This window comes from Ctenopharyngodon idella, chromosome 5 (assembly GCF_019924925.1).
Source record: "Ctenopharyngodon idella isolate HZGC_01 chromosome 5, HZGC01, whole genome shotgun sequence".
In the NCBI taxonomy this organism is placed as follows: domain Eukaryota; kingdom Metazoa; phylum Chordata; class Actinopteri; order Cypriniformes; family Xenocyprididae; genus Ctenopharyngodon; species Ctenopharyngodon idella.
The window spans coordinates 29,647,331-29,671,101 of NC_067224.1; the positions used below are offsets into that span (position 1 = coordinate 29,647,331).

Genomic DNA, 23,771 nt, shown 5'->3' on the forward strand with positions numbered 1-23,771 from the left:
GTATTAATATTTCTCTGATTGTGTTCATTAGAAAGAAGAAAGTCATATACAGCTTGAGGGTGAGTAAAGCTTGGGGTAATTTTCATTTGAAAGTGAACTAATCCTTTAAGGGTACTTCCCCAGTGACAAGCTGCTGTACCCCTAATTTTCCGACTTTTTTTCTGACAGTGTACTGTACCAAAAATATGTTTGGAAATGGTCAAGCACACGCAGCATTGATGGATGCTTTTTATTGAATGATTGGATAAATGATAGAATTTAGGTACCATTATAACCTCTCCTTAAATTATGAATATATCACTCACTGGTTTTTGAAGGTTTCAGAAAAGAGAAATGGAAATAAATTCAGACAAAACAGATACAAGCTAAGAAAAAAAAATAAAAAAAAATAAATAAATATATATATAATATATATATATATATATATATATATATATATATATATATATATATATATATATATAAGATCACTTAAATATAATATATATTTAGAACTCTGCAGTACAGTATAGATATGTCTATGCCCATGTGCTGTCCTCCCCTTGCGAACTTCATATCACAAGTGACTGTTTGGATGCTGTAGATGAAGTGGGAGGGAAACCCTGCTCTTGGAGCGCTGCAGGCTGATGATGCGAAAGCTCACAGAGCCACAAGTAGTTGCGGGCTTAACCTTAAACTGAGAGGCATACCCAATGAGCGCACTCGAGCACCTCCCCAAAATCTTCTGATTACAAGCGCTAGATGTTTACACATGACGTGCGCGCATAAAGACGACAGATGAGCAGTGCCGCTTCAGTATACAGGTACAAGAAAGGGATGGATCACAGACCGGCGGAATTCACACTTTGTGGACGCGCAAAGACAACATTTTAGTGCAACCGCATCCTGGAATATTGTTGCATCCACATCTCACTCTTTCTCAGTTAGCGCTTTATAAATCAAATTTCTCGCGCACAAACATGTTTTTGTTGCTAAGATCAGTTCTTCTTGTTAACGTGTTCTATGCTCAGTTGGAAATTGTGAATTCAATGCAGAGCCAGTTTTGCGTGCCGGTCAGACTGGATCATGTCAAGAACAGTTTAGACAACACGTTGGCGCAAAAAGTTGTATTCAAAATAAGTGCTTTTGAACAAGATTTTGTACTCGAATTGCAGTCGGACTCCAGCTTCATTGCTCCAGGTTTCTCGACGCGCGCCGACTCAACTGCTCAAAATTCCGCGCACAGCGAAGATCTGAGCCGGTGTTTTTATGCCGGTGAGGTGAATTCTGACCCATATTCCTATGCAGCGCTCAGCTTGTGCAAGGGGCTGCAGGGCGCATTCGGTTACGATGGCTGGGAATATTTCATCAATCCGGCTGTTAACGACACCGACCGGGACAATATGGATGCGCATGTCATCAGACGCAGATCTAACGCCAATATGAGTGGAAACTCAAAGTCAAGGTGCGGCGTGGACAGCGATGTGACCCACACCGTTGCTCAGTCTTTGGCGAAGTTCAAGCACATGAAGGAACGCATGAGTAACCTCACTATGTCAGTTCTGAAAACCCGCTCGAAAAGATTCGTTTCCATTCCGCGTTATGTAGAGACATTAGTGGTGGCCGATGAATCTATGGCCAAATTCCACGGTGATGACCTCAAGCATTACGTGCTGACCTTAATGTCCGTGGCAGCTAAGCTTTACAAACACCCCACCATTCTCAACTCTATCAACATCGTGGTTGTCAAGTTTATGGTGATTAACGAGGAAGAGAAAGGACCCAAGGTTTCCGGGAACGCGGCGATGACCCTGCGTAATTTCTGCACCTGGCAGAAGAAGCTGAACAAAAACAGTGACAAGCATGAGGAGTATTGGGATACGGCAATCCTATTCACAAAACAGGTAAGGTGTAATGCGCGTTTCGTCAATAGGGGGGCAGTATGAGAATCAGCGAATAGAATGATCCTGCTAATGTATCTTGTGGTAATTATATCAAGATGGCTTGCAACATGAAACAAAACTGAACACACAGACGGCTGCAATTTACTTACCCAATAATCAAACCAATTTAGACATGATTTATGATGACATTGTAATCACAGCTTTTAAGTCCAAAGGTGCACTGCATAAGTAACAATATGGTGTTTTAATCATGTGTTGTTTGTGAAAAAAAACGGGTTTTATTCTAACTAAAAAAAAAAAAAAAAAAAAAAACGTAATATCTGAACAGACATTGGTATACATAGCTTTTTTAAACTTTGAAATAAGTTTTGTGTCTCAGAGTAATGGGCAGGCTGCAACAAGAGTGGCCTTTCCAGTTAACCTGCAGTTGCCATGGGCTTCCCATCATGTTTATAAGTGTTGTTAAGGTCATGGGTCAGGCCTGCCTTGGAGCTACTGCCCTGTATTGGCAATGCGAGTAGGAATGTGTGCTCTGAATCAGCTGAGATACCATTCACATATGCAGAATAATGATAAAATAATTGCTTATTGATCTCATTGAACTTTTGGAGCATTATTTTTAATTGATAGCATATCGAGCAGGATTTGACACTGGATGTACAACGTCTAAATTTAAAAAAGGGCAATGTCTTCAGGTGTCAGCTCAAATGATCATTTGCATTAGGTCAGATCTAAACGTCACATCAACTCTTGGCTGGTCTGAGAAGATTCTTTTGGGAGAAAACAGAAAGAGTGTGAACGTTTGGAAGTAAAGGGATAATTCACACAAAGATAAATGTTCTGTTATCATTTACTCACCCTCGTGTCGTTCCAAACCCCTATGAATCTCTTTCTTTCATGGAACTCAAAAGGTGAAGAATATCTTGGCCACTCTTTTTCATACCATTAAAATTGATGGGGAAGGGTGCTGTCAAACTCCAAAATGACAAAAAGGCACCTTAAAGGTGACCTCACAGTTCATGCACTATATACACAGAAAGATTTTCAGTAAACAATTATTTAAGTTTCAGGTTGTTTTTTCATACAAAACTACCATATGGCTCCAGAGGATTTGGAATATAGTGTGCTAGTCATATGTAGCCTCCCAATGTAAAACACCAACAACCTTTATTCCGTTTCACATAAATTATGATGGCAGGAAAATGATTGATTAATAAAGATTTATTTTTGCATGTTTTTTGACTGAAAATGACTGACAGTCTTTATTGGTTACCAAACCTGTATGAAATTCTGCTTGTTAGTGTCTGTAACATCAACTTCCTTCAATTTCACATCTTCCTGCCCTTATTTAACCCCACTGCAGAATAAAAGTATCTCCTCACAAATAGAGCACTGTTTCCATTCATTTCAGCTTTTCACATCAACTGTTTTCAATGACATTGACCAGGGCAATATTAAGGAATGGCTACAAAGCTTAGCATTAAGTCCCCAGTCTGTCAGGTTATGCTTTTACTCACACATAAACTCCTACTTTGCACTGACTCACCCTTACTAACCCTCATGAACTCATTTTAGGCTGTCAGCTGTTTTTTAGGAACACTCGTATGTGTGAAAACAGCTCCAAAGATGCCAGATGAGTGCAGCCATTGTATCCGCTGGTAATCTGCTGAAGTTACACATGACCTGAGCTGGACATCCAGACCAGTTATGTCTGCCTAGTCTGGATGACAGCTGTAGTGAATCATTCTGAGGGGAGTAAATGTTTTATTGTTTCTTCTCCAAAGGGAACTTATGAAGCATTTTAGCAAGAGAGCACAGTTACTCCCTACATTCTTCCACTCATTATGTTCATTACTCCCTGTGGACATAGAGAGATTGTCGGGTTTCTCCATGGTCTTGGATGAGTCAAGATGATTTGGAGAGGGGTTAGACTTGTACATCTGCTAACCTACATAAAAGAAAAATTTTCCAACTTTGAGTGGGTTGTGATTATGCAAGTCTGCATAAATAATACAGAGAGAAATATGAATGAAATGACAAATATCAATTGATAGAGAGATGAATGAAGAAAATGATGATAAATGAACACTATAGCAGGTATGTGTTGGACATATTGCAGCTATAAAAATGTAGATTCAGCAGACATTTAAACGGAGATTACAACATAGTTAATGCGTTGGGAATCCATTATGTTAAAGGGATAAAATAGGGAGATTAAAAAGCCCAGACATTTTCTTAAGTGTGCAAGTTGCTATTTTCCATTCTGTTAAAAAGAATGGGGACTGGAGCTCTCAAGCTTCAAAACGGACCAGAAAAGGATAATAAAAGTCGTTCATATGACATATGCACTATATATTTCTTATAAATCTTCTGAAGCTATGCACTTATAGCTTATTCACTTTTCTGCTCTGAAAGAGTTCATGTGAGAAGTAGCACTGTCTAATTTGTTAATCAATTGTACTTTTGAGTCAGATCTTTTCAGTTGATCAGATTCGCAGAGCAGGTTTTGAATTGATTTGATCAAGAATCAGACTGATCCAGATTTTGAATTAATGACGATAAGGACTTACATTTTGGACTTCTGCTCACACAAAACTATGATAACTTCAGGAGACTTTGAATGTATTGTACTTTATGGTTCTTTTGCATCCTTTTTAAAGTTTTAAAGTGCATTTACTTGAATGGAAAGGTGTTACCAGTACACTATTTTATTTTATTTCTTTGGCATTCATCGGAAGAAAGAAAGTCAAATGGGTTTGGAACAACATGTGGCCGAGTAAGTGATGACAGAACTATTTCTTTAAACTGTTTATTTCAGAAAGGCCAAAAAAGAGGTAAAGTGAGTTTCATACAGGATTTTGGGAGATACACTAATGGGAAGTGTCCAGTTTCGAGGGGAACTTCCCCTAACCACCATCCCAGCTGTGAGAGATCGGACTCTTTACCCCTCTTTCTCCTCCTCCCACCCCCTCACAGTCTGTTCACCATTACTATTTAATGAGGGAGAAGCTGAGGGTGGTGAAGAGAAAGAAAAGCAGAGGAAGATAGAGAGAGAAAACCTACATGCCCGCTGTGTCCAGGCCCACCTGCTGCAGAGCTCCAATTCCAGCTGCAGCCTGGGAATAAATCGACATATCTTTCTATCCACGCTGTTCTGTTATGACCTCATTTTCTGTCAAATGATGTAGTGGCATCAAAACCAGCAGTGGATTATTGTAGGTATTTTTAATCACCAATTAAATATTATGGCAGCAAGTATGTTTTTTTTTAAGAAGTACATTTGTTGCAAGAAACAAGAAAAGTCTCAAAATGAGTCATCGTTGGCCAGCCATGCAGAATTGCAACGGTTCATGTTTAATAAAAACCAGAGCAATAATTGTAACTAGGCCACTGTTGCAAGAGAGACTGAGAGTCATGCTATGGCAACATGAAATATAACCATTACAATACTGACATAAGATGGATTTACAAAGCTTTACATGCAACTTCAGCACATGAACTACATTTTACAGTGTACACGTGTTGTTAAGGAAGCATTTACAGTTATATGACTTTGAGGCAATCAGTATACAGTCAGCTAGTGCAATAACATTAAGAACAGCATCACAGGTTTGAGAACCTGTTTCAAAGAATCAGATGAACTACTGACGTTAGCCTCCCAGAAAATGTTTACTTCAGTGTTAAACAAGGTGTTGTAATTCAGTCTACTTTAAATCGTAACATTTACTCTCGATTGTAAATATATCTGTATACTCATAAACTTGTCATTTCACTTAGAGCATTGCTGTTATTTTATAATGCATCCTTGTGTTATGTAATTTGGGTAATTGGTAACAGCAAACCAGTTGAAAGGTTTGACTCAGCAGTTCATCATGGAGACAGAAAGGCGCATTTGAAGTTTATTTGAACTGGCTAAATGTAGCCTCCATCAAAGGCATTTGTCCACTATGTGTGGAACCAATGGAAAGTGATGATTTGTGCTGACAGCCAATGCATTATACTTTTTAAATAACTTTGTAAATTTTTTTTGCAGGATAGTTTCCATAACAAATGTGTGCTGCTAACATTTTTTTTTTTTTTTCAAATATTTTTGCAGAAATTATAATATAGTATAATACTGGAATGCAGAAATACTACACAGATCAAACTGTTATAAAACTTAAGACAGCATGTTAGGAAAAAGTAATTAAATAATTCTTGAGCTACATGTGCTTCTGAGTTGGTGTTAGGTTATATGAGAATGTGCTGTCTGTTTGATTACTTAGGCTTGCAGTTTAACACTTAAGTGTTTAAATCATATCTGGCAACTTGAGAAAAAATGCTTTAGTGGGGTCTATAAAAGATAAACATTAAGGCCCGGTTTCACAGACGGGGCTTAGCTTAAGTCAGGATTAGGCTTTAGTTCAATTAGGATATTTAAATAACTTTTATAAGCGTACACTAGAAAAAAAAAGAAATTACTGGTGTACATCTTGAGACAAAACAATGGCACTGACATGTTTTAATATATGTCAGTATTGTTGCTTTCAGTTAAAACAGCTCAAACATGCATTTTAGTCTAGGACTAGCTTAAGCCTTGTCTGTGAAACTGGGGGTAAATGATCTCACTGTAAAACATTTTCAGCTGGTTAAACTTAGAAATGAAAGTTCACCTGCTGCCTTAAAAATGTGAGTTAACTCAACTTGAAGATAACCTTTGTTTCAACTCAAAAATAGTCGACAATGCATTACTTTACGTTACAATTTAAACTTAAAGTAATGCATTGTCTTGACTATTTGTGAGTTGAAACAAAGGTTATCTCCAAGTTGAGTTAACTTATGTTTAGTTGAGTTAACTCACATTTTTAAGACAGCTGGTGAACTTTCATTTCTAAGTAATCAGTTGAAAATGTTTTACAGATTTCTTTGTACAATAATTACATAAAACAATACTATCAGTACTTCATAGTTATACAAATGTACTAGATCTAAGCATTTGTTTCCATTCAAAGGGATGGAAACTGATAAAGACTAACTTTTTATATCTTTCAAGGCTGAAAAGATTAATTATCCTGTGGCTCCTTCTAGTGGGCAATGTTAAATCACAGTTTAGAATTTGCTGTTAGCCTCCCGAGCATCATAAATTCATTAAACTAAGCTTGTTTGCTCAGATTTGTTCTCCACATCAATCGAAAAGATATCAAACCAACTTTATTGCAGTTATAATTACATTTTTTATGTTGGGATCACAAGAAAACAACCTTTATGTCGAGATCATGAGAAAATTAAGTTGAGATCATGATCATGAGAAAACAACTTTTGTTATGTCGAGATCACGAGAAAACAAGAAATAAAAAATAATATTGCATAGCCTCTTAAGGTTTCCGTAAACTACTGCTAAAGTTACCAGCATCAAACATTTGCACAATCCTACATCTGCCTTCTCAGCTATGTTCCTATGTTTTTAGTTGGCAAACTAAAAGTAACCAACATCCTTGGGCTACATAGGCCCATCTCCTATTTTTATATAACAACATATTTGGTTTGAAAATGATCACTAGCTTGGAGCTTGTTGACTGCCATGTGAGCTTGTTTTTTGCAGTTCATGTGGTTCTCAAGTTTGTCACATGGTAGGATTCAAGAGAAACTTTTTTATTGAGCTTGTTGGGCAGTAGAGTATCAGAACAGAATGAAACAACAACAAGATGGCGAAAACTAAATGCCTCAAATAATAATTGGGAAATACACTGTTGCAATCATTAGAAGAATCATCTCAATTTTGTAATTTTGAAGCACAACAATTTGATTGCTATGTGGCCTGTATTTAATTATGTGCCTGTTTGCACAGACACCCTGCTGGAATTGTACATCTACCCGGGTTGCTAACCATATAACCACTACTGCCCTGCAGGGGTAGGGTAAGATAGTATATCAGAGAAAGTACAACAATGATATAGACAGAAAGTGCGAAGGAAGGCAAGAGTTAGTGAAAGAGGGAAAAAAAGAGAGAAATGCACATGTGGAACAGTTTGGATTTTATAAAAGCATAATCAAAGTCGTATGTTTGCAATGTTGGATGCCAATTGGGTCAGCACTGCTTGTGGAGAGTATGGGCAAGTTTCCCCCCCCATTTTGCAGATTATAAAGAGATTTCTGGCCAAACATAGAGGATGGATAAAAAACAGTGGATAGATAAGTTACTTGAAATGACTTGGAAGTCTCTCATTGCTTATCTAACATTGTGAGAGCAACAGACCATTAGCTTAACCATGACCTGAAAAAGTCTGATTTTGTTTCCTCCACCGGGCACAAGCAGATGGCTAGAATCCAATGAAAAGGCCCATACCTTATTTTATTACCAAAGCATGTCATCTGGCACTTGGAGTCTGAACTTGGGGTAGGAGGATAACTAGGTACAATGGTGTAACAAGAAACTGATCAGATAATATCTTAAATGGTATCTGATAAATATTGCATATAAAAAAACCAAACCTCTTACCTCATTTGCTCTTTTTCTTCATATTTCAACCAGCAGTCCAACAAATTTTAGATTCAGGTCACACAAGTACAAATTTGTCAGGACTGGGATCCGGTTTACAGTGTTTCTCATTTCTAATCAGATGTTTCATATGTTCCACTGAACCAAACTTGTTTTTTTTTAAATATGAGTTATTTTACTCATGTAATTTTCATTTGAGTTTAGAAAACCTGTAAATTATAATAATAAATTAACATAATTCTCACAGCTGAATTGCTAATCATATGAGCTGAAGAGGTCAAGGGTTTCATGAAATTTTCTGTGAATATTTGTTTGTAATGGAGTGTGTAAAGGAGTCTACTTTGTGGACTACATATGACCAAATTAATAACCTAAACACCATAATTGTGAACAACTACAATTGTTCATGGTCTTTTGTAATCCAATCAGCAAATTGTCTGCTTTCAGATTGTTTGTGTATATTTGTAACCAGAGCAGAGTGGCTAATTTAAGCACTAATGTAAAGTTAAAAACAGCTGGTGTTGAGCTAGTTGTGAATGAAGTGATTTAGAAAGAGAGGTCACACCTTTCCTGTTACATGCATTTGTGGGAAGAGGCCATGTTGCCTTCATTTAATAATAAACTGCATTTAATTATTTATTTATTTTTTGCCACTTTGCTGTATTTTCATCCTGAGTGTAGAGTAGTCTCAGGGTTGTTATCTGTCTTCAAGTGTGGGTATCTGCAGGTCAGAGTAATGGGCATGCAGAAAGGTAGGGGGCGTGCCAAAAGGTCTTTACAATTGGTCATGAAAGCTGCCAGTTAGGGTGTGGGTTAAGGCTAGGGTTTCGTTTCTGTTGCAGCATTGTATACCTTTCGACACGCCCATTACGACCTGCAGCTATCCCTGTCTCTCTGTCTCACAGATTAGTTGTCACACAAAATTATGACTGAAGAATACACTCCCAACCATTTCTGGCAGATGCCTGACTACAGGGAAGTACTTTGACCTGTTGAATGTTTGAATGAGGCAGACATCGTTAGAAGGTCTAAAAAGATTCAGGGGACTTTGTTTATGATTAGCCCCATGATGATCATTAGGAGTTAGCAGCTGGATTCTCACACATCAAGAAATGTAGAGAGGATGTGAAAACTAGGTCAAATAAATAAAAAAATGAAGAGAGTGAGAGAGACCAGAAGAAACCCCCTGTCCTTATAGGCTGTCTTGAACTTTTACTAAATGACTAATAATTCTATGTTCATGTATAAATATATGAGCTGTAGCCTAACATGTCACACTGACAATGCAATTTAATTTGTGGTCAAAGCTGTCAGAGCAAAATTTGAGTGTTAAAGGAGATCTTTTCAGAATGTGGTGAAGCTTCTGTTCCCTTTAAGTGTGTTGTGGCCAGAAAGAAACTCTACTTTTTAATGCTAAGGTTATGTCCGCAGGCAACGTTAGTCCTTTTTTTGGGAGTTGGTATAGGGTGTTGCACCATGGGATAGGGTTGACCAGCAAACCTGCTATTATGATGTTGAGTCAGTAGGGCTCAACAGATATTTTGAGAAAATTCATATTAAACTGTGGTAACACAATATAGGTCAGCCGGAAATTCCTTTTGGACTGAGGTACTTTATTTTACACAATAAAAATGAGAGATATTTAGGGTATCTGAAATATTTCCATGTCAATCAAAAGCACATTCTTCCAGCTAACTGTTTCCTATTTTTTTACCCACTTTCCCTTTCATTATGCAAGTGTGATTCTTCAGTTAGATTGACCTGCATATCAGTGTTGCCCGAAAGTTTTTTTTTTTATTATCACCAGGATTTAGGCTGCAGTGATTGAAACCATACGCCATTGGTTTCACCAACCATACCAATTTGTATATTAGCTAAATAAGTAATTAGATTCAGTTAACGTTTATTTTTAGATATTTACTGAAGGCTAAATTTATTATTATTATTATTTTTAAATGTAATAATTTAAAATCACACACCCTTGTATGGGTTAAATATGCGAAAATGTAATTTGTACTCAAATTGACTTATAATTACAAATCAAATTGACATTTAGTATGTGTTAAAAATTCAGATAAGGTTAATGACTACAATTTGTTTATTTTTTGTTGATCTAGGACCTGTGCGGAGCCTCAACATGTGACACACTGGGTATGGCAGATGTTGGAACCATGTGTGATCCAAAGAGAAGTTGTTCTGTGATTGAAGATGATGGGTTGCCATCTGCCTTCACTACTGCCCATGAGCTTGGTAAGTGTAAACAGATGTATAAAGCGCAACAGTAGGGTTGTGGCATTTACAATCCGATTCATTTTCTCAATGAGAAACTGATTTTTAACGACAACATATAAACATTTCAAGAGAGACCTACGGTACCATAAGCTTCAAGATTGTTAAACAGTGATGTATGCTTCTGCAGAAGCCACAAGCTAGTGTGATTGACTTCAATAAAAATGTATTTAATAGCAAGATGTTCTATGAAAAAAATACATTACCTTTAATACCTGGCTCTCCTCAGGGGGGGTCAGTATTTGACTCATTAGCAATTTGCCCCTGCTGGCAGATGTACATTTACTTCATTTGCTGGCAAAAAGCTTGTTTGCCTTTCAAGGGAACTCCATGCTGCATCTGACGTTGATGCTATGGGGAATGCCTCAGCGTGTCTGCCTCTGAAGCACGTGTGCAACTATTCCTTATCACGAAAGCTATAAAAGATACCCAAATAATGCAGCGTTTCTGTCCAACCTATTTATTATTCGTTTGTCTCATAGACCAAATAAAGAACTTAGATATGGCGAATAAGCCGTTTAGATCACGTTACATCACGGGTGGGACGCACATGATCCTTGTGTTAACTGCTTGGGAGCATAGCTTGCACGGTCAGCTCTTGAGGGGACTGACTGCACTCACTGTGAGCATCTCCCTCTTTGATGAGAGGGACACCCAAACTTCTGCCAAATGTGTCTCAATGGGTCCTGCGTACAATAGAGAAGGGGTACAGAATCCAGTTTGGTTTTCGCCCACCAAGATTCAGCGTACAAGCCCAGGTGCTGGAACAGGAAATTCAGTCTTTCTTGGTGAAGGAGGCCATAGAACGTATTCCTCATCCCAAGAGGGATTCTGGGTTCTACAGCCGGTAATTCATAGTTCCAAAGAAGGATGCGGGATTGCGTCCCATCATAGATCTGCGTCAGTTAAACCATACTCTAAGGAGATACAGGTTCAAAATGTTGACGATTCCTCTTATCATGACTCAAATCAGATTAGAGGACTGGTTTGTCATGATAGATCTAAAGGATGCATACTTCCATATTTCCATCCTTACTCAACACAGAAAGATCCTCAGGTTCGCTTTCAGGGGCGAAGCTTACCAGTATCGGTATTTTAACTCAGGAGATGGCGGCTTGAGATGTCGACCTCATCCACATAAGGTGTTTGGGTAAGACTAAACTCTAAAGAGACCAAGGTGTTTTCCCCAAGGGGCAACCCATTTTGCATGATCAAGATTATGTGTCGATGCCTTTGTTCCTTGATGATGTGGAAGAAACCTTGATGTCTGTCTTAGGGACCTGTGCTGGGGGTGTCATGTCATTGCAAAACATGACGGATGCTTCCCTTACATGTCAGGGAGTAATTCTAGACAGCCGCTTGACTTGAGGTCTGTGGAGAGGGCATCATCTCTCTTGGCACATAAATTGCCTGGAGAGGATGACTGTATTTCTAGCCCTGAAGTACTTCCTCCCAGGCTATCATGATCTTGTTTGTACAGACAACACATCAGTAGACTCATACATAAATCATCAGGGATTCTGAGGTCATGTCCTTTTTGCAGACTTGCACACCACATTTTCCTGTGATCCCAGGGCAAGCTGCTCTCCCTAGGAGCAGTCTACCTCCCTGGGTATCTGAATCATGGAGCAGACATCCTGTCAAGGCAAGGGCGGTGGTGCCTCCAGACGTTGGCATTGATTAGGGAAAAGTTCGGCCAGGCGGAAGTAGACCTGTTTGCTTCTCAAGAAACAAGGAGATGTGAAAGCTTTGGGTTTGGCCCCTGAGAGGGACCAACTCTTGAACTATGGTCTCTCAGCTGAGGTTGTTGAGACCATCCTAAACTCTCTAAAGTGGAGAGTCTTCACTTTATGGTGCAGAGAACACCAATTTTACCCAGTTAAATGTCCAGTGGCTTCAGTGCTGGAGTTGCTATAGGACTGTTTTTCTGCTGGTCTAGCCCTCTTCAAGCTTAAAGTCTACGTGGTGGCAATAGCTGCGATGGGTCTTTAGTGAGACACCAATTAGTAACCCATTTCCTTCATGGCACTTTGAGGTTAAAGCCTGCAGTTCATCTGAGATTTCCAGCCTGGGATTTGGCTGTGGTTCTGGAAGGGTTGTCCCTGGCACCCTTCGAGACCTTGGACTCAATTTCAGAGAAATTACTAAAAATGGCATTTCTGTTGACTATTACATCCCTTAAAAAAGTAGGAGATTTACAGGCCCTGTTTGTTGCCTCCTCCTGCTTAGAATTTGCCCCGGGTAGGGTCAAAGCCATCTTACACCCTAGACTGGGCTACGTGCCTAAATTGGCCATGAGCATAGCACATTATACAATTTTGCAGGCTTTTCATCCTCCTCCTTTTGTGTCAGTGGACCAAGAGAAGCTCAGTCAGCTTTGCCCAGCTAGGGTCCTTGAAACTTATGTTCACAGACTGCCCAGTGGTGTAAGACTGACCAGCTGCTGGTTTGCTTCGGTTCACCCAGACGTGGTTCCCCAGCTTTCAAGCAGACAATCAGATTATCTTTAATTATATCTTAATATATGACACACACTCACAACAGTTTTTACTTAAATAGCATTCAGATTATCGCTTCCAGCACAAACATAATGCTCCAACAAGCTTTTTGCATTGCCATTTATTTTAGGAGGTGCTGAAATCATTTAACTGAATGCTTGCAAATGCCAACCCTACTCAATATCTGGGGCTAGAACCAGTAATTTCAGTCTCCAAAATCTTTTGGAAGATCTCCACAACATTGTCCGTGAGATGATGTTCATTCAGTTCAGATTAGCTCAGAGGAGCAGCTGAGGAAAGATAAGCTCTATTGATGTGGCTTGTTTCCCTGTAGGAAGCCTCATAGGCGGTTTTGTAAAAGTTTCCTCTCAAGGCCAGGGAGGAAATGTGGGGAGCTGTTGGAGGTATTGTAGAAGTGACTCAGCATAGCTGTGGTCTGATTGCTGAGAGGAAAATTGTATGAAAACTATTGGAATGATTGATGATTTAAAAGGTGAAAATCTAAACTTACATTTGTATAATTTTTTAGAGATGGTTAATTTACATAAACATGGAGTGCTGACACACATCGCATTTTGTTTTTGTTTTTTCGCATTTTGTTTTTTTCTCTTTTTTCTCTCCCTTGCTGTGTTCTTATAATTTCTCACTCTTTTCTTCTCTCCTTTATTCCTTCTCCGCTGCAGGACATGTATTCAATATGCCACATGATAATGTTAAGGCATGTGAGGAGGTGTTTGGCAAGCTGGAGGACAATCACATGATGTCTCCCACTCTAATCCGAATTAACCGCACCAGTCCTTGGTCCCCATGCAGTGCTGCCATTATCACTGATTACCTGGACAGTGGACACGGTAAGTCAAAGAAAGTGATACTGTACGTTTCCTGTTGGCCTAGACTTAACATGCAATATTTCAGGGATCTGAGAGTGGTGCACGTGAATTTTGAAGCAAACTGAGGTGGCCTGAATACGGTTTGTTTGTAACGTGAATTATAAATGCAACTGTGCCTGCACTTTTGCATAATGCCTAATACTGTAGGTTTGGCCTTTGCAGGGTTACTGTATAAAGGTAATGCCATGAAAGTGTAGAAATTACACTACTGAAATATAACACTATTTTTTGACATAGGATTAATCTATCACAAACTGAATATGTTTAAATTTGCCTGTACAAATATAGGTTTATATCAAAATGTTATTTGTTTAGTTTAAAAATACCATTTTATTTTTTAAACTATATAAAACAAAATAATATTCACTAAAAATGTTTTATTTATTGACTGCATTAGTGTCTAATGAAGTTGGAGCAGCTACACAACCAAAATGTTTTTTTTAAAAAGAAATGAATACTTTTATTCAGCAAGGATGCGTTAAATTTATCAAAGGTGACAGTAAAGACATATAATGTTACAAAAAATCCTGTTTGACAAAAAAAAAACAAAAAAAAAAACATAGCAGCACAACCATTTTCAACATTGGTAATAATAAGAAATGTTTCTTGAGCACCAAATCAGTATATTAGAATGATTTCTAAAGGATCATGTGACACTGAAGACTGAAGTAATGGCTGCTGAAAATTCAGCTTTGCCATCACAGGAATAAATATTTTTAAAAATATTATATAAAAAAGTAATTTTAAATTGTAATAATATTTCACAATATTACTGTTTTACTGTATTTTTGTTAAATGCAAATAAATGCAGCCTTGGTGAGAATAAAATATATTTTTTAAAAATACATTTAAATCGTACTGTCCCCTTTTGAATGGTATATGAGTGAGCTCAGCTCTGGCTTTAACACCTAAGTGTTGGTTCTTTCTAAAAAGCTGTCTTCAAAGAAATAAACGTCCCAAGGTCAACTTAAGTTACAGCTTGCAAAAATTCTCTGATCTAAATTTTTGTTTAAACAGTGTGGCGACTGACGTAACTGTTTGACTGGAGTGTTTCTGTGAAGGTTTACAGTGGGATTCAGAACCCCTCTCAGGGTTGGTATTTGCCCTCTGTAGACTAAGACATATGTGGATACACTTACATCTCTGATAAACATAAAAATCTAAAGCAAATATATCATCCCACATTCCAGTCATCTATTCAAACTTTAGTTCCTTACTGTTAGAAATGATAATTGTATATTTAATAAAATAATTATAAGAAATGCAGGTAAAATGAGTGCAAACAAAAGTCTCTTAAGCTTTGTAAATACAATTTTATATAACTGTATATATGTAAAAGTTATTATTTGACATCTTTGCAGGTGATTGTCTGCTGGATCAACCTCAGAAACCATTAGCTCTTCCAGAAGTGCTCCCTGGTGCATCGTATGGTTTAGAGCGGCAGTGTGAGCTTGCCTTCGGTGCCGGCTCAAAGCCATGCCCATTCATGCAGGCACCATGTCAGCGATTATGGTGCACAGGGAAGACCCGTGGGCAACTGGTCTGCCAGACAAGACACTTTCCGTGGGCAGATGGAACCAGCTGCGGGGACGGACAGCTCTGCATGCGGGGCACATGCATGGATAAACAGGAGATCACCAAAACTAAGGTACCTTCACAAATTTCAGATATAGGACACACACACATACACTCTAAATATACTAATATTACACACACGCACACAGGGTTGTGTGTGAATATATATATATATATATATATATATATATACACACACACTTCTGCTGTTTCTGTTGTTTTGGTCATGCAAACTTGCAGAGTTTAGAATTTTAGATAAGGGGTTTTACAGTTCTGTTGAATGAACACATTGAACACATAAGGAACTCTCACTGCATTGTGAAAGATGTATGTCATGTGGCACAACAGAGCTTTGACACATCGATGTCAGCCAGTTAAACGTACTCCACTTGACCTGCTACTTGGTTTATTTGCCCTGTTGCTTAGAGAACTTGCACATGACCTGTGAATGTGTTGCGTTCTTTGTGGCCAAGTCATTTGGGGTTTAGAAGTAAAATTGCCAGTTGTCAAGGTATGTTCAATGTTCAAAGGTCAAGTGAGTTGTGACAACCCCCTATTCCTGTTCCTCTCTGTTAGGTGGATGGCAGATGGGGTAAATGGGGGCCTTTTGGTACCTGCTCCAGAACTTGTGGAGGTGGTGTGCAGCTGTCAAAGAGAGAGTGTGACAACCCTGTGCCACTCAACGGAGGCAAATACTGTCAGGGAGTGAGGGTCAAATACCGGTCCTGCAACCTTTCCCCATGCACTGACACAGGTTTAAAAACCCTTTCAAAAATGTTTTCTATGCAAAAAAATCAGCATCAATGGATATATAAAGTAAACAAGAATAATTTGGAATAATTTTTGTTTTTTGTATGCATTGAATAAAATATACAATAAAATAACAATTTCAGGAATGTGCTTCTCTTACATCTGCCTAATTCTTTTTAGGCAAGAGCTATCGTGAGGAGCAATGTGAAGCTTACAATGGGTTTAGTCTGAACACTAACCGGCTCACCCCTTCTGTGGTGTGGGTGCCCAAATATTCTGGTGTTTCGGCCAAAGATATGTGCAAGCTGATCTGCAGAGCAAATGGAACAGGATACTTCTACGTTCTTGCACCAAAGGTGAGAAATAAAATTAATAACCATCTACTACTTTTAGAAATTATTTATAAAACAATATAACAAGAAGTTTGGGTTCGAAAGCATATATAAACATATTAGTTAATAAAATATAAACTTAGATTATATATATATATATATATATATGTAACCTTGTTCGTGTCTCATGAAAAAGAGCTTCTCTCACTGGAGATTATGAAGCTTGAGTGCTTTATGGGGGATGCGGAAAACACATTACTTTATAGGGTCTCCTACAGTATATATCCTGTCAGTGAGTACAGGAGATTATGATATAAAGTGAACCTTAGACACCTTAACACCATAAAATACATTTGTGATAGTTTGGTACATGAAAGGCTACACATGCAAAATCAGAAAAGTTATGAGTTACTGGACATTCAAGAATTTATTGAAAGGAAAAGAATCATTAAATTAAAACCATATTTTACTATATGCATGTAAGGGAAGAAAATATGTGGTGAGCTTACCTGCTGTTTCATGGCTGCTTTACTCTTATGTCAGATGTCACTGTAGACAGAGTTGAAGTGGTCAGGAAGATGAAAGATAACAAAGGTAAAAGGGCCTATCTCTTGTGAGATAGTGTTGTGTGGAGTGAAATTGTACAGACGCAACAGTTACGTCATGGCTAGTGCATGGCTAGAGGTATGTTTATGAGACTGACATGCTGTTTTAACCAGGCTTTGACACTAAAGAAACTATTCAGATTCTTAAGGAGACTGTAATCCACTCAAGACATGTTTTGCCAAAGGCAAAAAAAGACTAGACAATACATTAATTCAGTAAGCCTCATTGCTAATTTGAAGGTGTGACTCATCCAAAACAAATGGTCAGCGTAGAGCCAGAAATAGCTTAATAGTAGACATAGGGGAATAGTTTCTTGCACTTTCGGCTGGACCCCCGCACATATTGTCATACTTAGAAATCAGCCTTTTGTTGGAGCCGATAGCCTCGTGGGCAGCGCTTCAACATATAGGGTGATTGTGCTTCGGGCGACCCAAGTTCGAGTCCCGGCTTGTGGACCTTCTCCCGATCCTGTCCTTCTCTCTCTCCCAGTTCACTTACTGTCTATACTATTCTATCTCAATAAAGGCAAAAACCCCATAAAAAAAAGAAAAGAAAAGAAATCAGCCTGTGTTGCAAAGCTGCTCTGAAACTGAGCACTTGGAAAAATTAAGGAGGATTTATCTAATGTAAATGTACAATATATGTATAAATCTAATGCATACTTATCTTCTGTATATTTTTGTTTTAATATCTGTTTCACTCATTTACAAATAAAAAAGTGTAATTTATGTATCTTAATCATCAATACATGAATCACTGTTTTTCAAAGAAAAAAAATGTTGTATAAGATTTGCCCTTGTACAAGAATAGTCACCATAAAATGCTACAATTACACGGATCCACAAGATTGTTGGCATTTAAATCATTTTTCTTTGCTTTTTATAGGTTGTTGATGGTACACCATGTTCTCCTGACTCCTCATCAGTCTGTGTCCAAGGAAAATGCATCAAGGCAGGCTGTGATGGGAAACTGGGATCTAACAAGAAGTTTGACAAATGTGGTGTCTGTGGAGGAGATAACAAGAACTGCAAGAAGGTCTCAGGTCTTTTCACCAAGCCCATGTAAGTGAAACCGTGTCAGACAAATAATCTTAAAGGGGTCATGAACTTTTTTTTAAATTTACATTCTCTGAGGTCCACTTATAATGTTTTCAAGATTTTTACCTCAAAAAACTAATCCTAATTTAGAAGTAATAGGTTATTTTCTATCCTGTTTTTGACCCTCCCTTTCGAACACTCCGTTTTGATGGGCGTGCCGCATTCAAGACTTGAAAGTGAACGCCCACTGCTATGATTGGGTAACAGTTTTGCATATTAAAATAATTTTCAAAGTTCTCGCCATTACACGTGTGGAATTGTTTTGAAAACTTCTGATGATGAAAAATATCTTGTTAAATAGTTGAAACATTTGCCAACAATGGGAAACATTTATGCGTATTACATGTCATATGCTATATAAGTCTTGGTTGTGGCAAATAAAGTTTAAATACTAAGTTACCACAGTTATAATTGACAAAGCATGACTAACAAGTAAACAAATGTAAACAAAATTATGAATTAATGTGCCCTTGTTTGTCACACTGTCATTCTTATAGGCTATTCATAGTTCATCTTATTTGATAAAGTGAAAAACTTATACATTGTCATTTGCAGTGTCATGCTTTAAATAAAATGAAACTTGTAATGTCTTACTGATGACAAAACAGGAGGTCTCACTCACTGAAGCTTTTATTCAGGATCACAGCGAATGGCTTTGATCAAAACAAATTACTGTCAGACACATTACTGTCAGATCCAGTATAGTTGGCACTGCATCATCTTTTATTTTCGGTCTCTCTGAAAAGCCTGTGTTGAACTGTGTCTTGTTTAAAAACGAATCCGCAGAAAAATGAAGCAAACAAACGAAAAGTGTCTTACTGATGCTTTCTTAATATTAGGATCACAAGGATAGCAATGCAAAGACTGTTCACAACTTGGCACTTCAAAACGTCTTGTAATCCTTAGAGACATTTCTATCGATTTGTTGCTAGAGTAATCATGTGTTTGAGTCTATCTCGTATTTACTTCTACATGACATGAACGAATTGGTGGGCGGTGCTAAAGAGGCAATGATGTAGAAGTAGTCATTGATCTTCTTCTGCAGAGGCGGTCTTTCATCGCACTATGACGTAATAATGCGACAAAATCTTAAACAAGTAGTTTTCTGAGCTGTTTTTGGACTAACAGGGAAGTTTTGAGCTCTGAAACGTACAGCATATTTTTATAGTACAATGACCTCTTATATGTCAAAATGTATTTCTCAATTCATGACCCCTTTAAAAGAATTTATGCATTGTGCTTTTGGTAGGCCTGGGTATCAATACAGATTTCCCAATTTGATTCTAAATTTGATTAGATTTCATTAGATTCTGTTTATTTAGGGTATATTTTGTTTATAATCTCCTTTTTTTACCAACAGGGCAAATTATACAGGGCAGTTTCTTGCCATTATTTTTTAGAAATGTTTTCACATTCAATACATACTACAAACTCAAAACATTCTCATGATTTCTTTTTGATACAGACTGGTCAGTTGGCATACTAGGAAAGAAAAGATTACTCCAAAACCATTCTAATACTTTTTCTGACCTTTCTCTTCTCAGGCATGGTTACAATTTTGTGGTCATGCTTCCTGTGGGAGCCTCCAACGTGGACATCAGGCAGCGTGGCTACAAGGGCATCATGAGTGATGACAACTATCTTGCTGTCAAGAACAGCCAGGGCAAGTACATGCTGAATGGAAACTATGTGGTTTCAGCCATGGAGAAGGATATTCTGGTGAAAGGGAGTCTGCTCCGCTACAGTGGAACGGTTGGGTCCTCAGAGACTCTACAGGCTGTGAAGCCTCTGGGTGAAGCCCTGATAATTGAAGTGCTTTCTGTGGGCCAGATGACACCACCACGCATCCGCTATTCTTTCTACTTGCCACGGGAGAGCAAAGATAACAAGGTGCAAAAGAAAGAAGAAAAGGCACATGCTGAAAACAGTGTTCTTAGGGAAGAGGGCGGAATCAGTAAAGGTGGAAAGGGGGTAGATCTTCTCAAGGACAAAATCCCACCTATGTACGTCAAAGATATCGCACCAAAACCAGAGAAGTGGGTGGCTGCAGGGTGGGATGTTTGCTCGGTTACTTGCGGTAATGGACTCCAGAGGAGGATGGTGCAATGTCTTGGGGGAGATGGTGGGGCTGGGGTGGACTGTGACCCTACCCAAAAGCCCAGTGCCATTCAGGCATGTGGAGACCCTTGCCCCATGTGGGAGGTGGGCGACTGGTCCCCTTGCTCCAAGACCTGTGGGAAGGGCTTCAAACGGCGCCTGCTTCACTGCGTTACAAATGTGGGAAAATTTCTTCCCAGGGAGAAGTGTGCAGACAAGAAGAAGCCACAGGAGCTGGACTTCTGTTCATTAACCCCTTGTAAATAATCCGTACCTCCCTTTATTATTGCTCTCCATGGACCTTCTATTTTGTCGAATTGCATATTCAACAGAGAAAAGAACAAAGAAAAAAAGACTATATGTTCTGGTTCATAGTTTATATTTTCTCATCTGCCTGACAACAGAACAAAAATGAACAGCTGTGGGAAAAAAATGACGGAAAAATGATAAAAGGGACATTTGAGGTCATGAGATAAACAGGCTTGAACAAGAATGCAAATAGTACTCTACCTCCAATAGTAACACAATTATTAAATTATCCATCACCTGTAAATCATTCAGATTAGAGCAAATTCATAATCATGAATGGAATTATAGCCTGATGTCATTAAAATTCATAGGCATTCATACGTAACATCTACACAATATATTTTTGTATGTTTAAATAAATGCCATAAAGACATATTGACAGCATCTAAAACATAAGCATTAAGTATGAATTTAAAACAAAAATCTTTATGAATTCTTTATTTTTTAATATTTGCATAGTTACATTTCACTATTATACCCTAACCCCACCTCTATCCTAAAGCTAACCACTTCTTAACAAAATTAAAAAAAAGGCAGATAAATGTAAATCATTTCAAATTAGGTTCAAGCATTAAAATATGATGACATTGAACATACTCATGTCATTGATTAAATGCAGTACAATTAACATATTCCATCAGTTCAATATTCCGTGAACCAAAAAGAATTTTAAACATTGTATGTCTAAGTCATTCATATGCAAAAAGCTTACATTTGAGATGCTGTTAATATGTCTGTAATGTACGTGAAAATTAATGTGGTATTACCACGCTTATAAATGAATACCTGTGATTACTAATGAGTTGACATTGGGCATTGCCATGCGAGGCCAAAACAACAGTGCAATTATTAAGCCTAAACTGCACAAATACATTGCTTTTAACTGAATGGATGATTTTGTTTCTGCAGACATCAGTGTAAACATCTCTATTTGTGTGAGCTAATTGATGTTTGAAATGGCCATTAATGAATGCCTACAGTGGAGGCCAAACCAAGCACTGATGCAGTCCATCTGGGTTAACAGAAACATTCCACAGGGTATATAATAAACTAGCTCAAAAATGCCCTTGTACTGCATGGAACTGGCTGCAATCTACCATTTGATCTACCCTTTTTCCTGGGGAACAAGTAGTTATTAACAAAAAATTAAGATCAACATCCAAGAATGAGAGTGGAGTATTTGTAGAAGAGGTTAATATTTGCAAAAAAGTTTACTGGTTCACTAGTTTTTCACTTTTTCACATTGCTTACGGACTGAGAGGAAGCACAGGCAGCACATCCTTCGTATCAACAAACAGGCCTAAATATTATCATTTTTTCACAACTAGAGCAAGAAAGCCGGTTATCCCAATGCTTTACGTCATGCAAATAAATGAAGTCATCTGTGTTGTAATGTAACTGGAAATCTTCTAACTACTTTCCACATGGGTTTTCATGCAATCCAGTGATCCACCTTTACTACTGCAAGATGATGTGCAGTAACTGCAGTAAAGGGTCCATTTTGACAAAGTACAGATCATGGAAATGTTTAAGTCTTTGCCGATGTATTAGCCCACTTAAAACAAGAACAGCAATGAGAAAGCCTTATGTACACAAGACCTGTGTTTTATCAGTACACTTGTGTTAGCATCTTAGCGGTCTGGCTCTTTTTGTATGTTCATTCATCTCCTTAAAGTCACTGTTATTTAGTTCAGCAGACCTGCATTTTTTTCTGGCCAGCATATTTCCTGCTGTCAGCCATGTTCTGTACTGCCAAACACATTGTCTCATTGTCCATCTTTCAACCAGAACATTTTTTTTTGTTTGTTTGTAATGCTGTTTATCTCCCCTCCTCTACCTACCACTGAGCCAGAGGTGCAGCTGCTATAATCATGCCCTGTCTGGTACAGTTGCCATTTTAACTAAGTTATTACTATTATAATGAATTTTAAGAACTGGTGGCACAAGGTTGTACAGTGTCGTGCCCTGTGCTTCAGTGGCAAGTCATTCTTTGTACACAGTGAAAATCCCTGTAATACGCCAATACATTACGTTTGTGATCAAGGTTCATCAGAGTGACCATATCGTCCATCTAAAAGATGGTTTCTGTATTACTTTAATGCATATTTTTCTTTTGCGCATTCGTACAGCAAAAGATTTCAATGTCCTGCATGGGCTTGTATACCATGTATACATCCATCTGGCTGTGCACAAACAAGTCATGTAAATACCTATTATGTCTTGTTATACATATTTTTTTTCTCTTCATGCTTCAAGGTATTTATTCCAAATAAAACATTTAGAAATATTTTGTGGTGCAGTCTGTGTCATTTTCTCTATTAAAGGCACAGTATGTGATTTTTTGGCAACTAGTGGTAGCATATTCAAAACAATAACAAAGGCGTAGCTTGATGACACTGTGAAAGAGCATGGAATCATGGGAGTTGTCATCTTCACCTCCACTGCTGATGGAAATTAATCCGACGGGATTAATGTTCATGGATGAGGTAATGAAATAAAATTTTGATCACATGATTTTATTTCATTCTAATGAATTAGCCGCAAGTAACATAATGTTTAATGCTAAATCACTACCCATACATGTCACTTTATTTGTCGAATTAAATGGTGGGGTAACGCAGCGCAGTTTTACATGTTCAAAACTATCATATTAAAAGTATATTTAAACATACCCACAGCATTTGCAAAAAGGCTGACTTACTATTTATGTATCACATACTGTTTTTAACTGCCATAGACTTGTTCACGAGACTTGTTGAACAGTGTTATTAAATGTCACACCGATATTGATCCTTGCTTTATTTCTCCTCTTGTCCAAAACTCTTCTTGGGTCATTTGATTCACCCATACGTTTCTTGGAGTTATCTTTGGCGACAGAACCTACTGCAAACCATAACGAATAATTGTGGTCCATGAAGACTGTGCGACACAACAACAGAGAGGCGTGCTAGATGCTACAGCTACTAC

General features: G+C 38.0%; 1 protein-coding gene across 1 annotated transcript; it reads left to right on the forward strand.

The window, feature by feature from the left end:
- The first annotated feature begins 670 nt into the window (after positions 1-670).
- adamts15a (ADAM metallopeptidase with thrombospondin type 1 motif, 15a) lies at positions 671-23,091 on the forward strand. The gene is made up of 8 exons (XM_051895213.1): positions 671-1,883; positions 10,479-10,611; positions 13,832-13,999; positions 15,400-15,686; positions 16,190-16,367; positions 16,544-16,719; positions 18,187-18,362; positions 19,943-23,091. The coding sequence occupies exons 1-8, from the start codon at positions 960-962 to the stop codon at positions 20,760-20,762; spliced, it is 2,862 nt and encodes a 953-aa protein (XP_051751173.1). The 5' UTR covers positions 671-959; the 3' UTR covers positions 20,763-23,091.
- Positions 23,092-23,771: the final 680 nt, after the last annotated feature.

Bases quoted from the DNA above. Each gene is read 5' to 3' on its own strand.
- adamts15a (XM_051895213.1), top strand. From the start codon at position 960: ATGTTTTTGTTGCTAAGATCAGTTCTTCTTGTTAACGTGTTCTATGCT. The intron at 1,884-10,478 runs GTAAGGTGTAAT...TTGTTGATCTAG, and splicing joins CAATCCTATTCACAAAACAG to GACCTGTGCGGAGCCTCAAC. The intron at 16,720-18,186 runs GTGAGAAATAAA...TGCTTTTTATAG, and splicing joins TCTACGTTCTTGCACCAAAG to GTTGTTGATGGTACACCATG.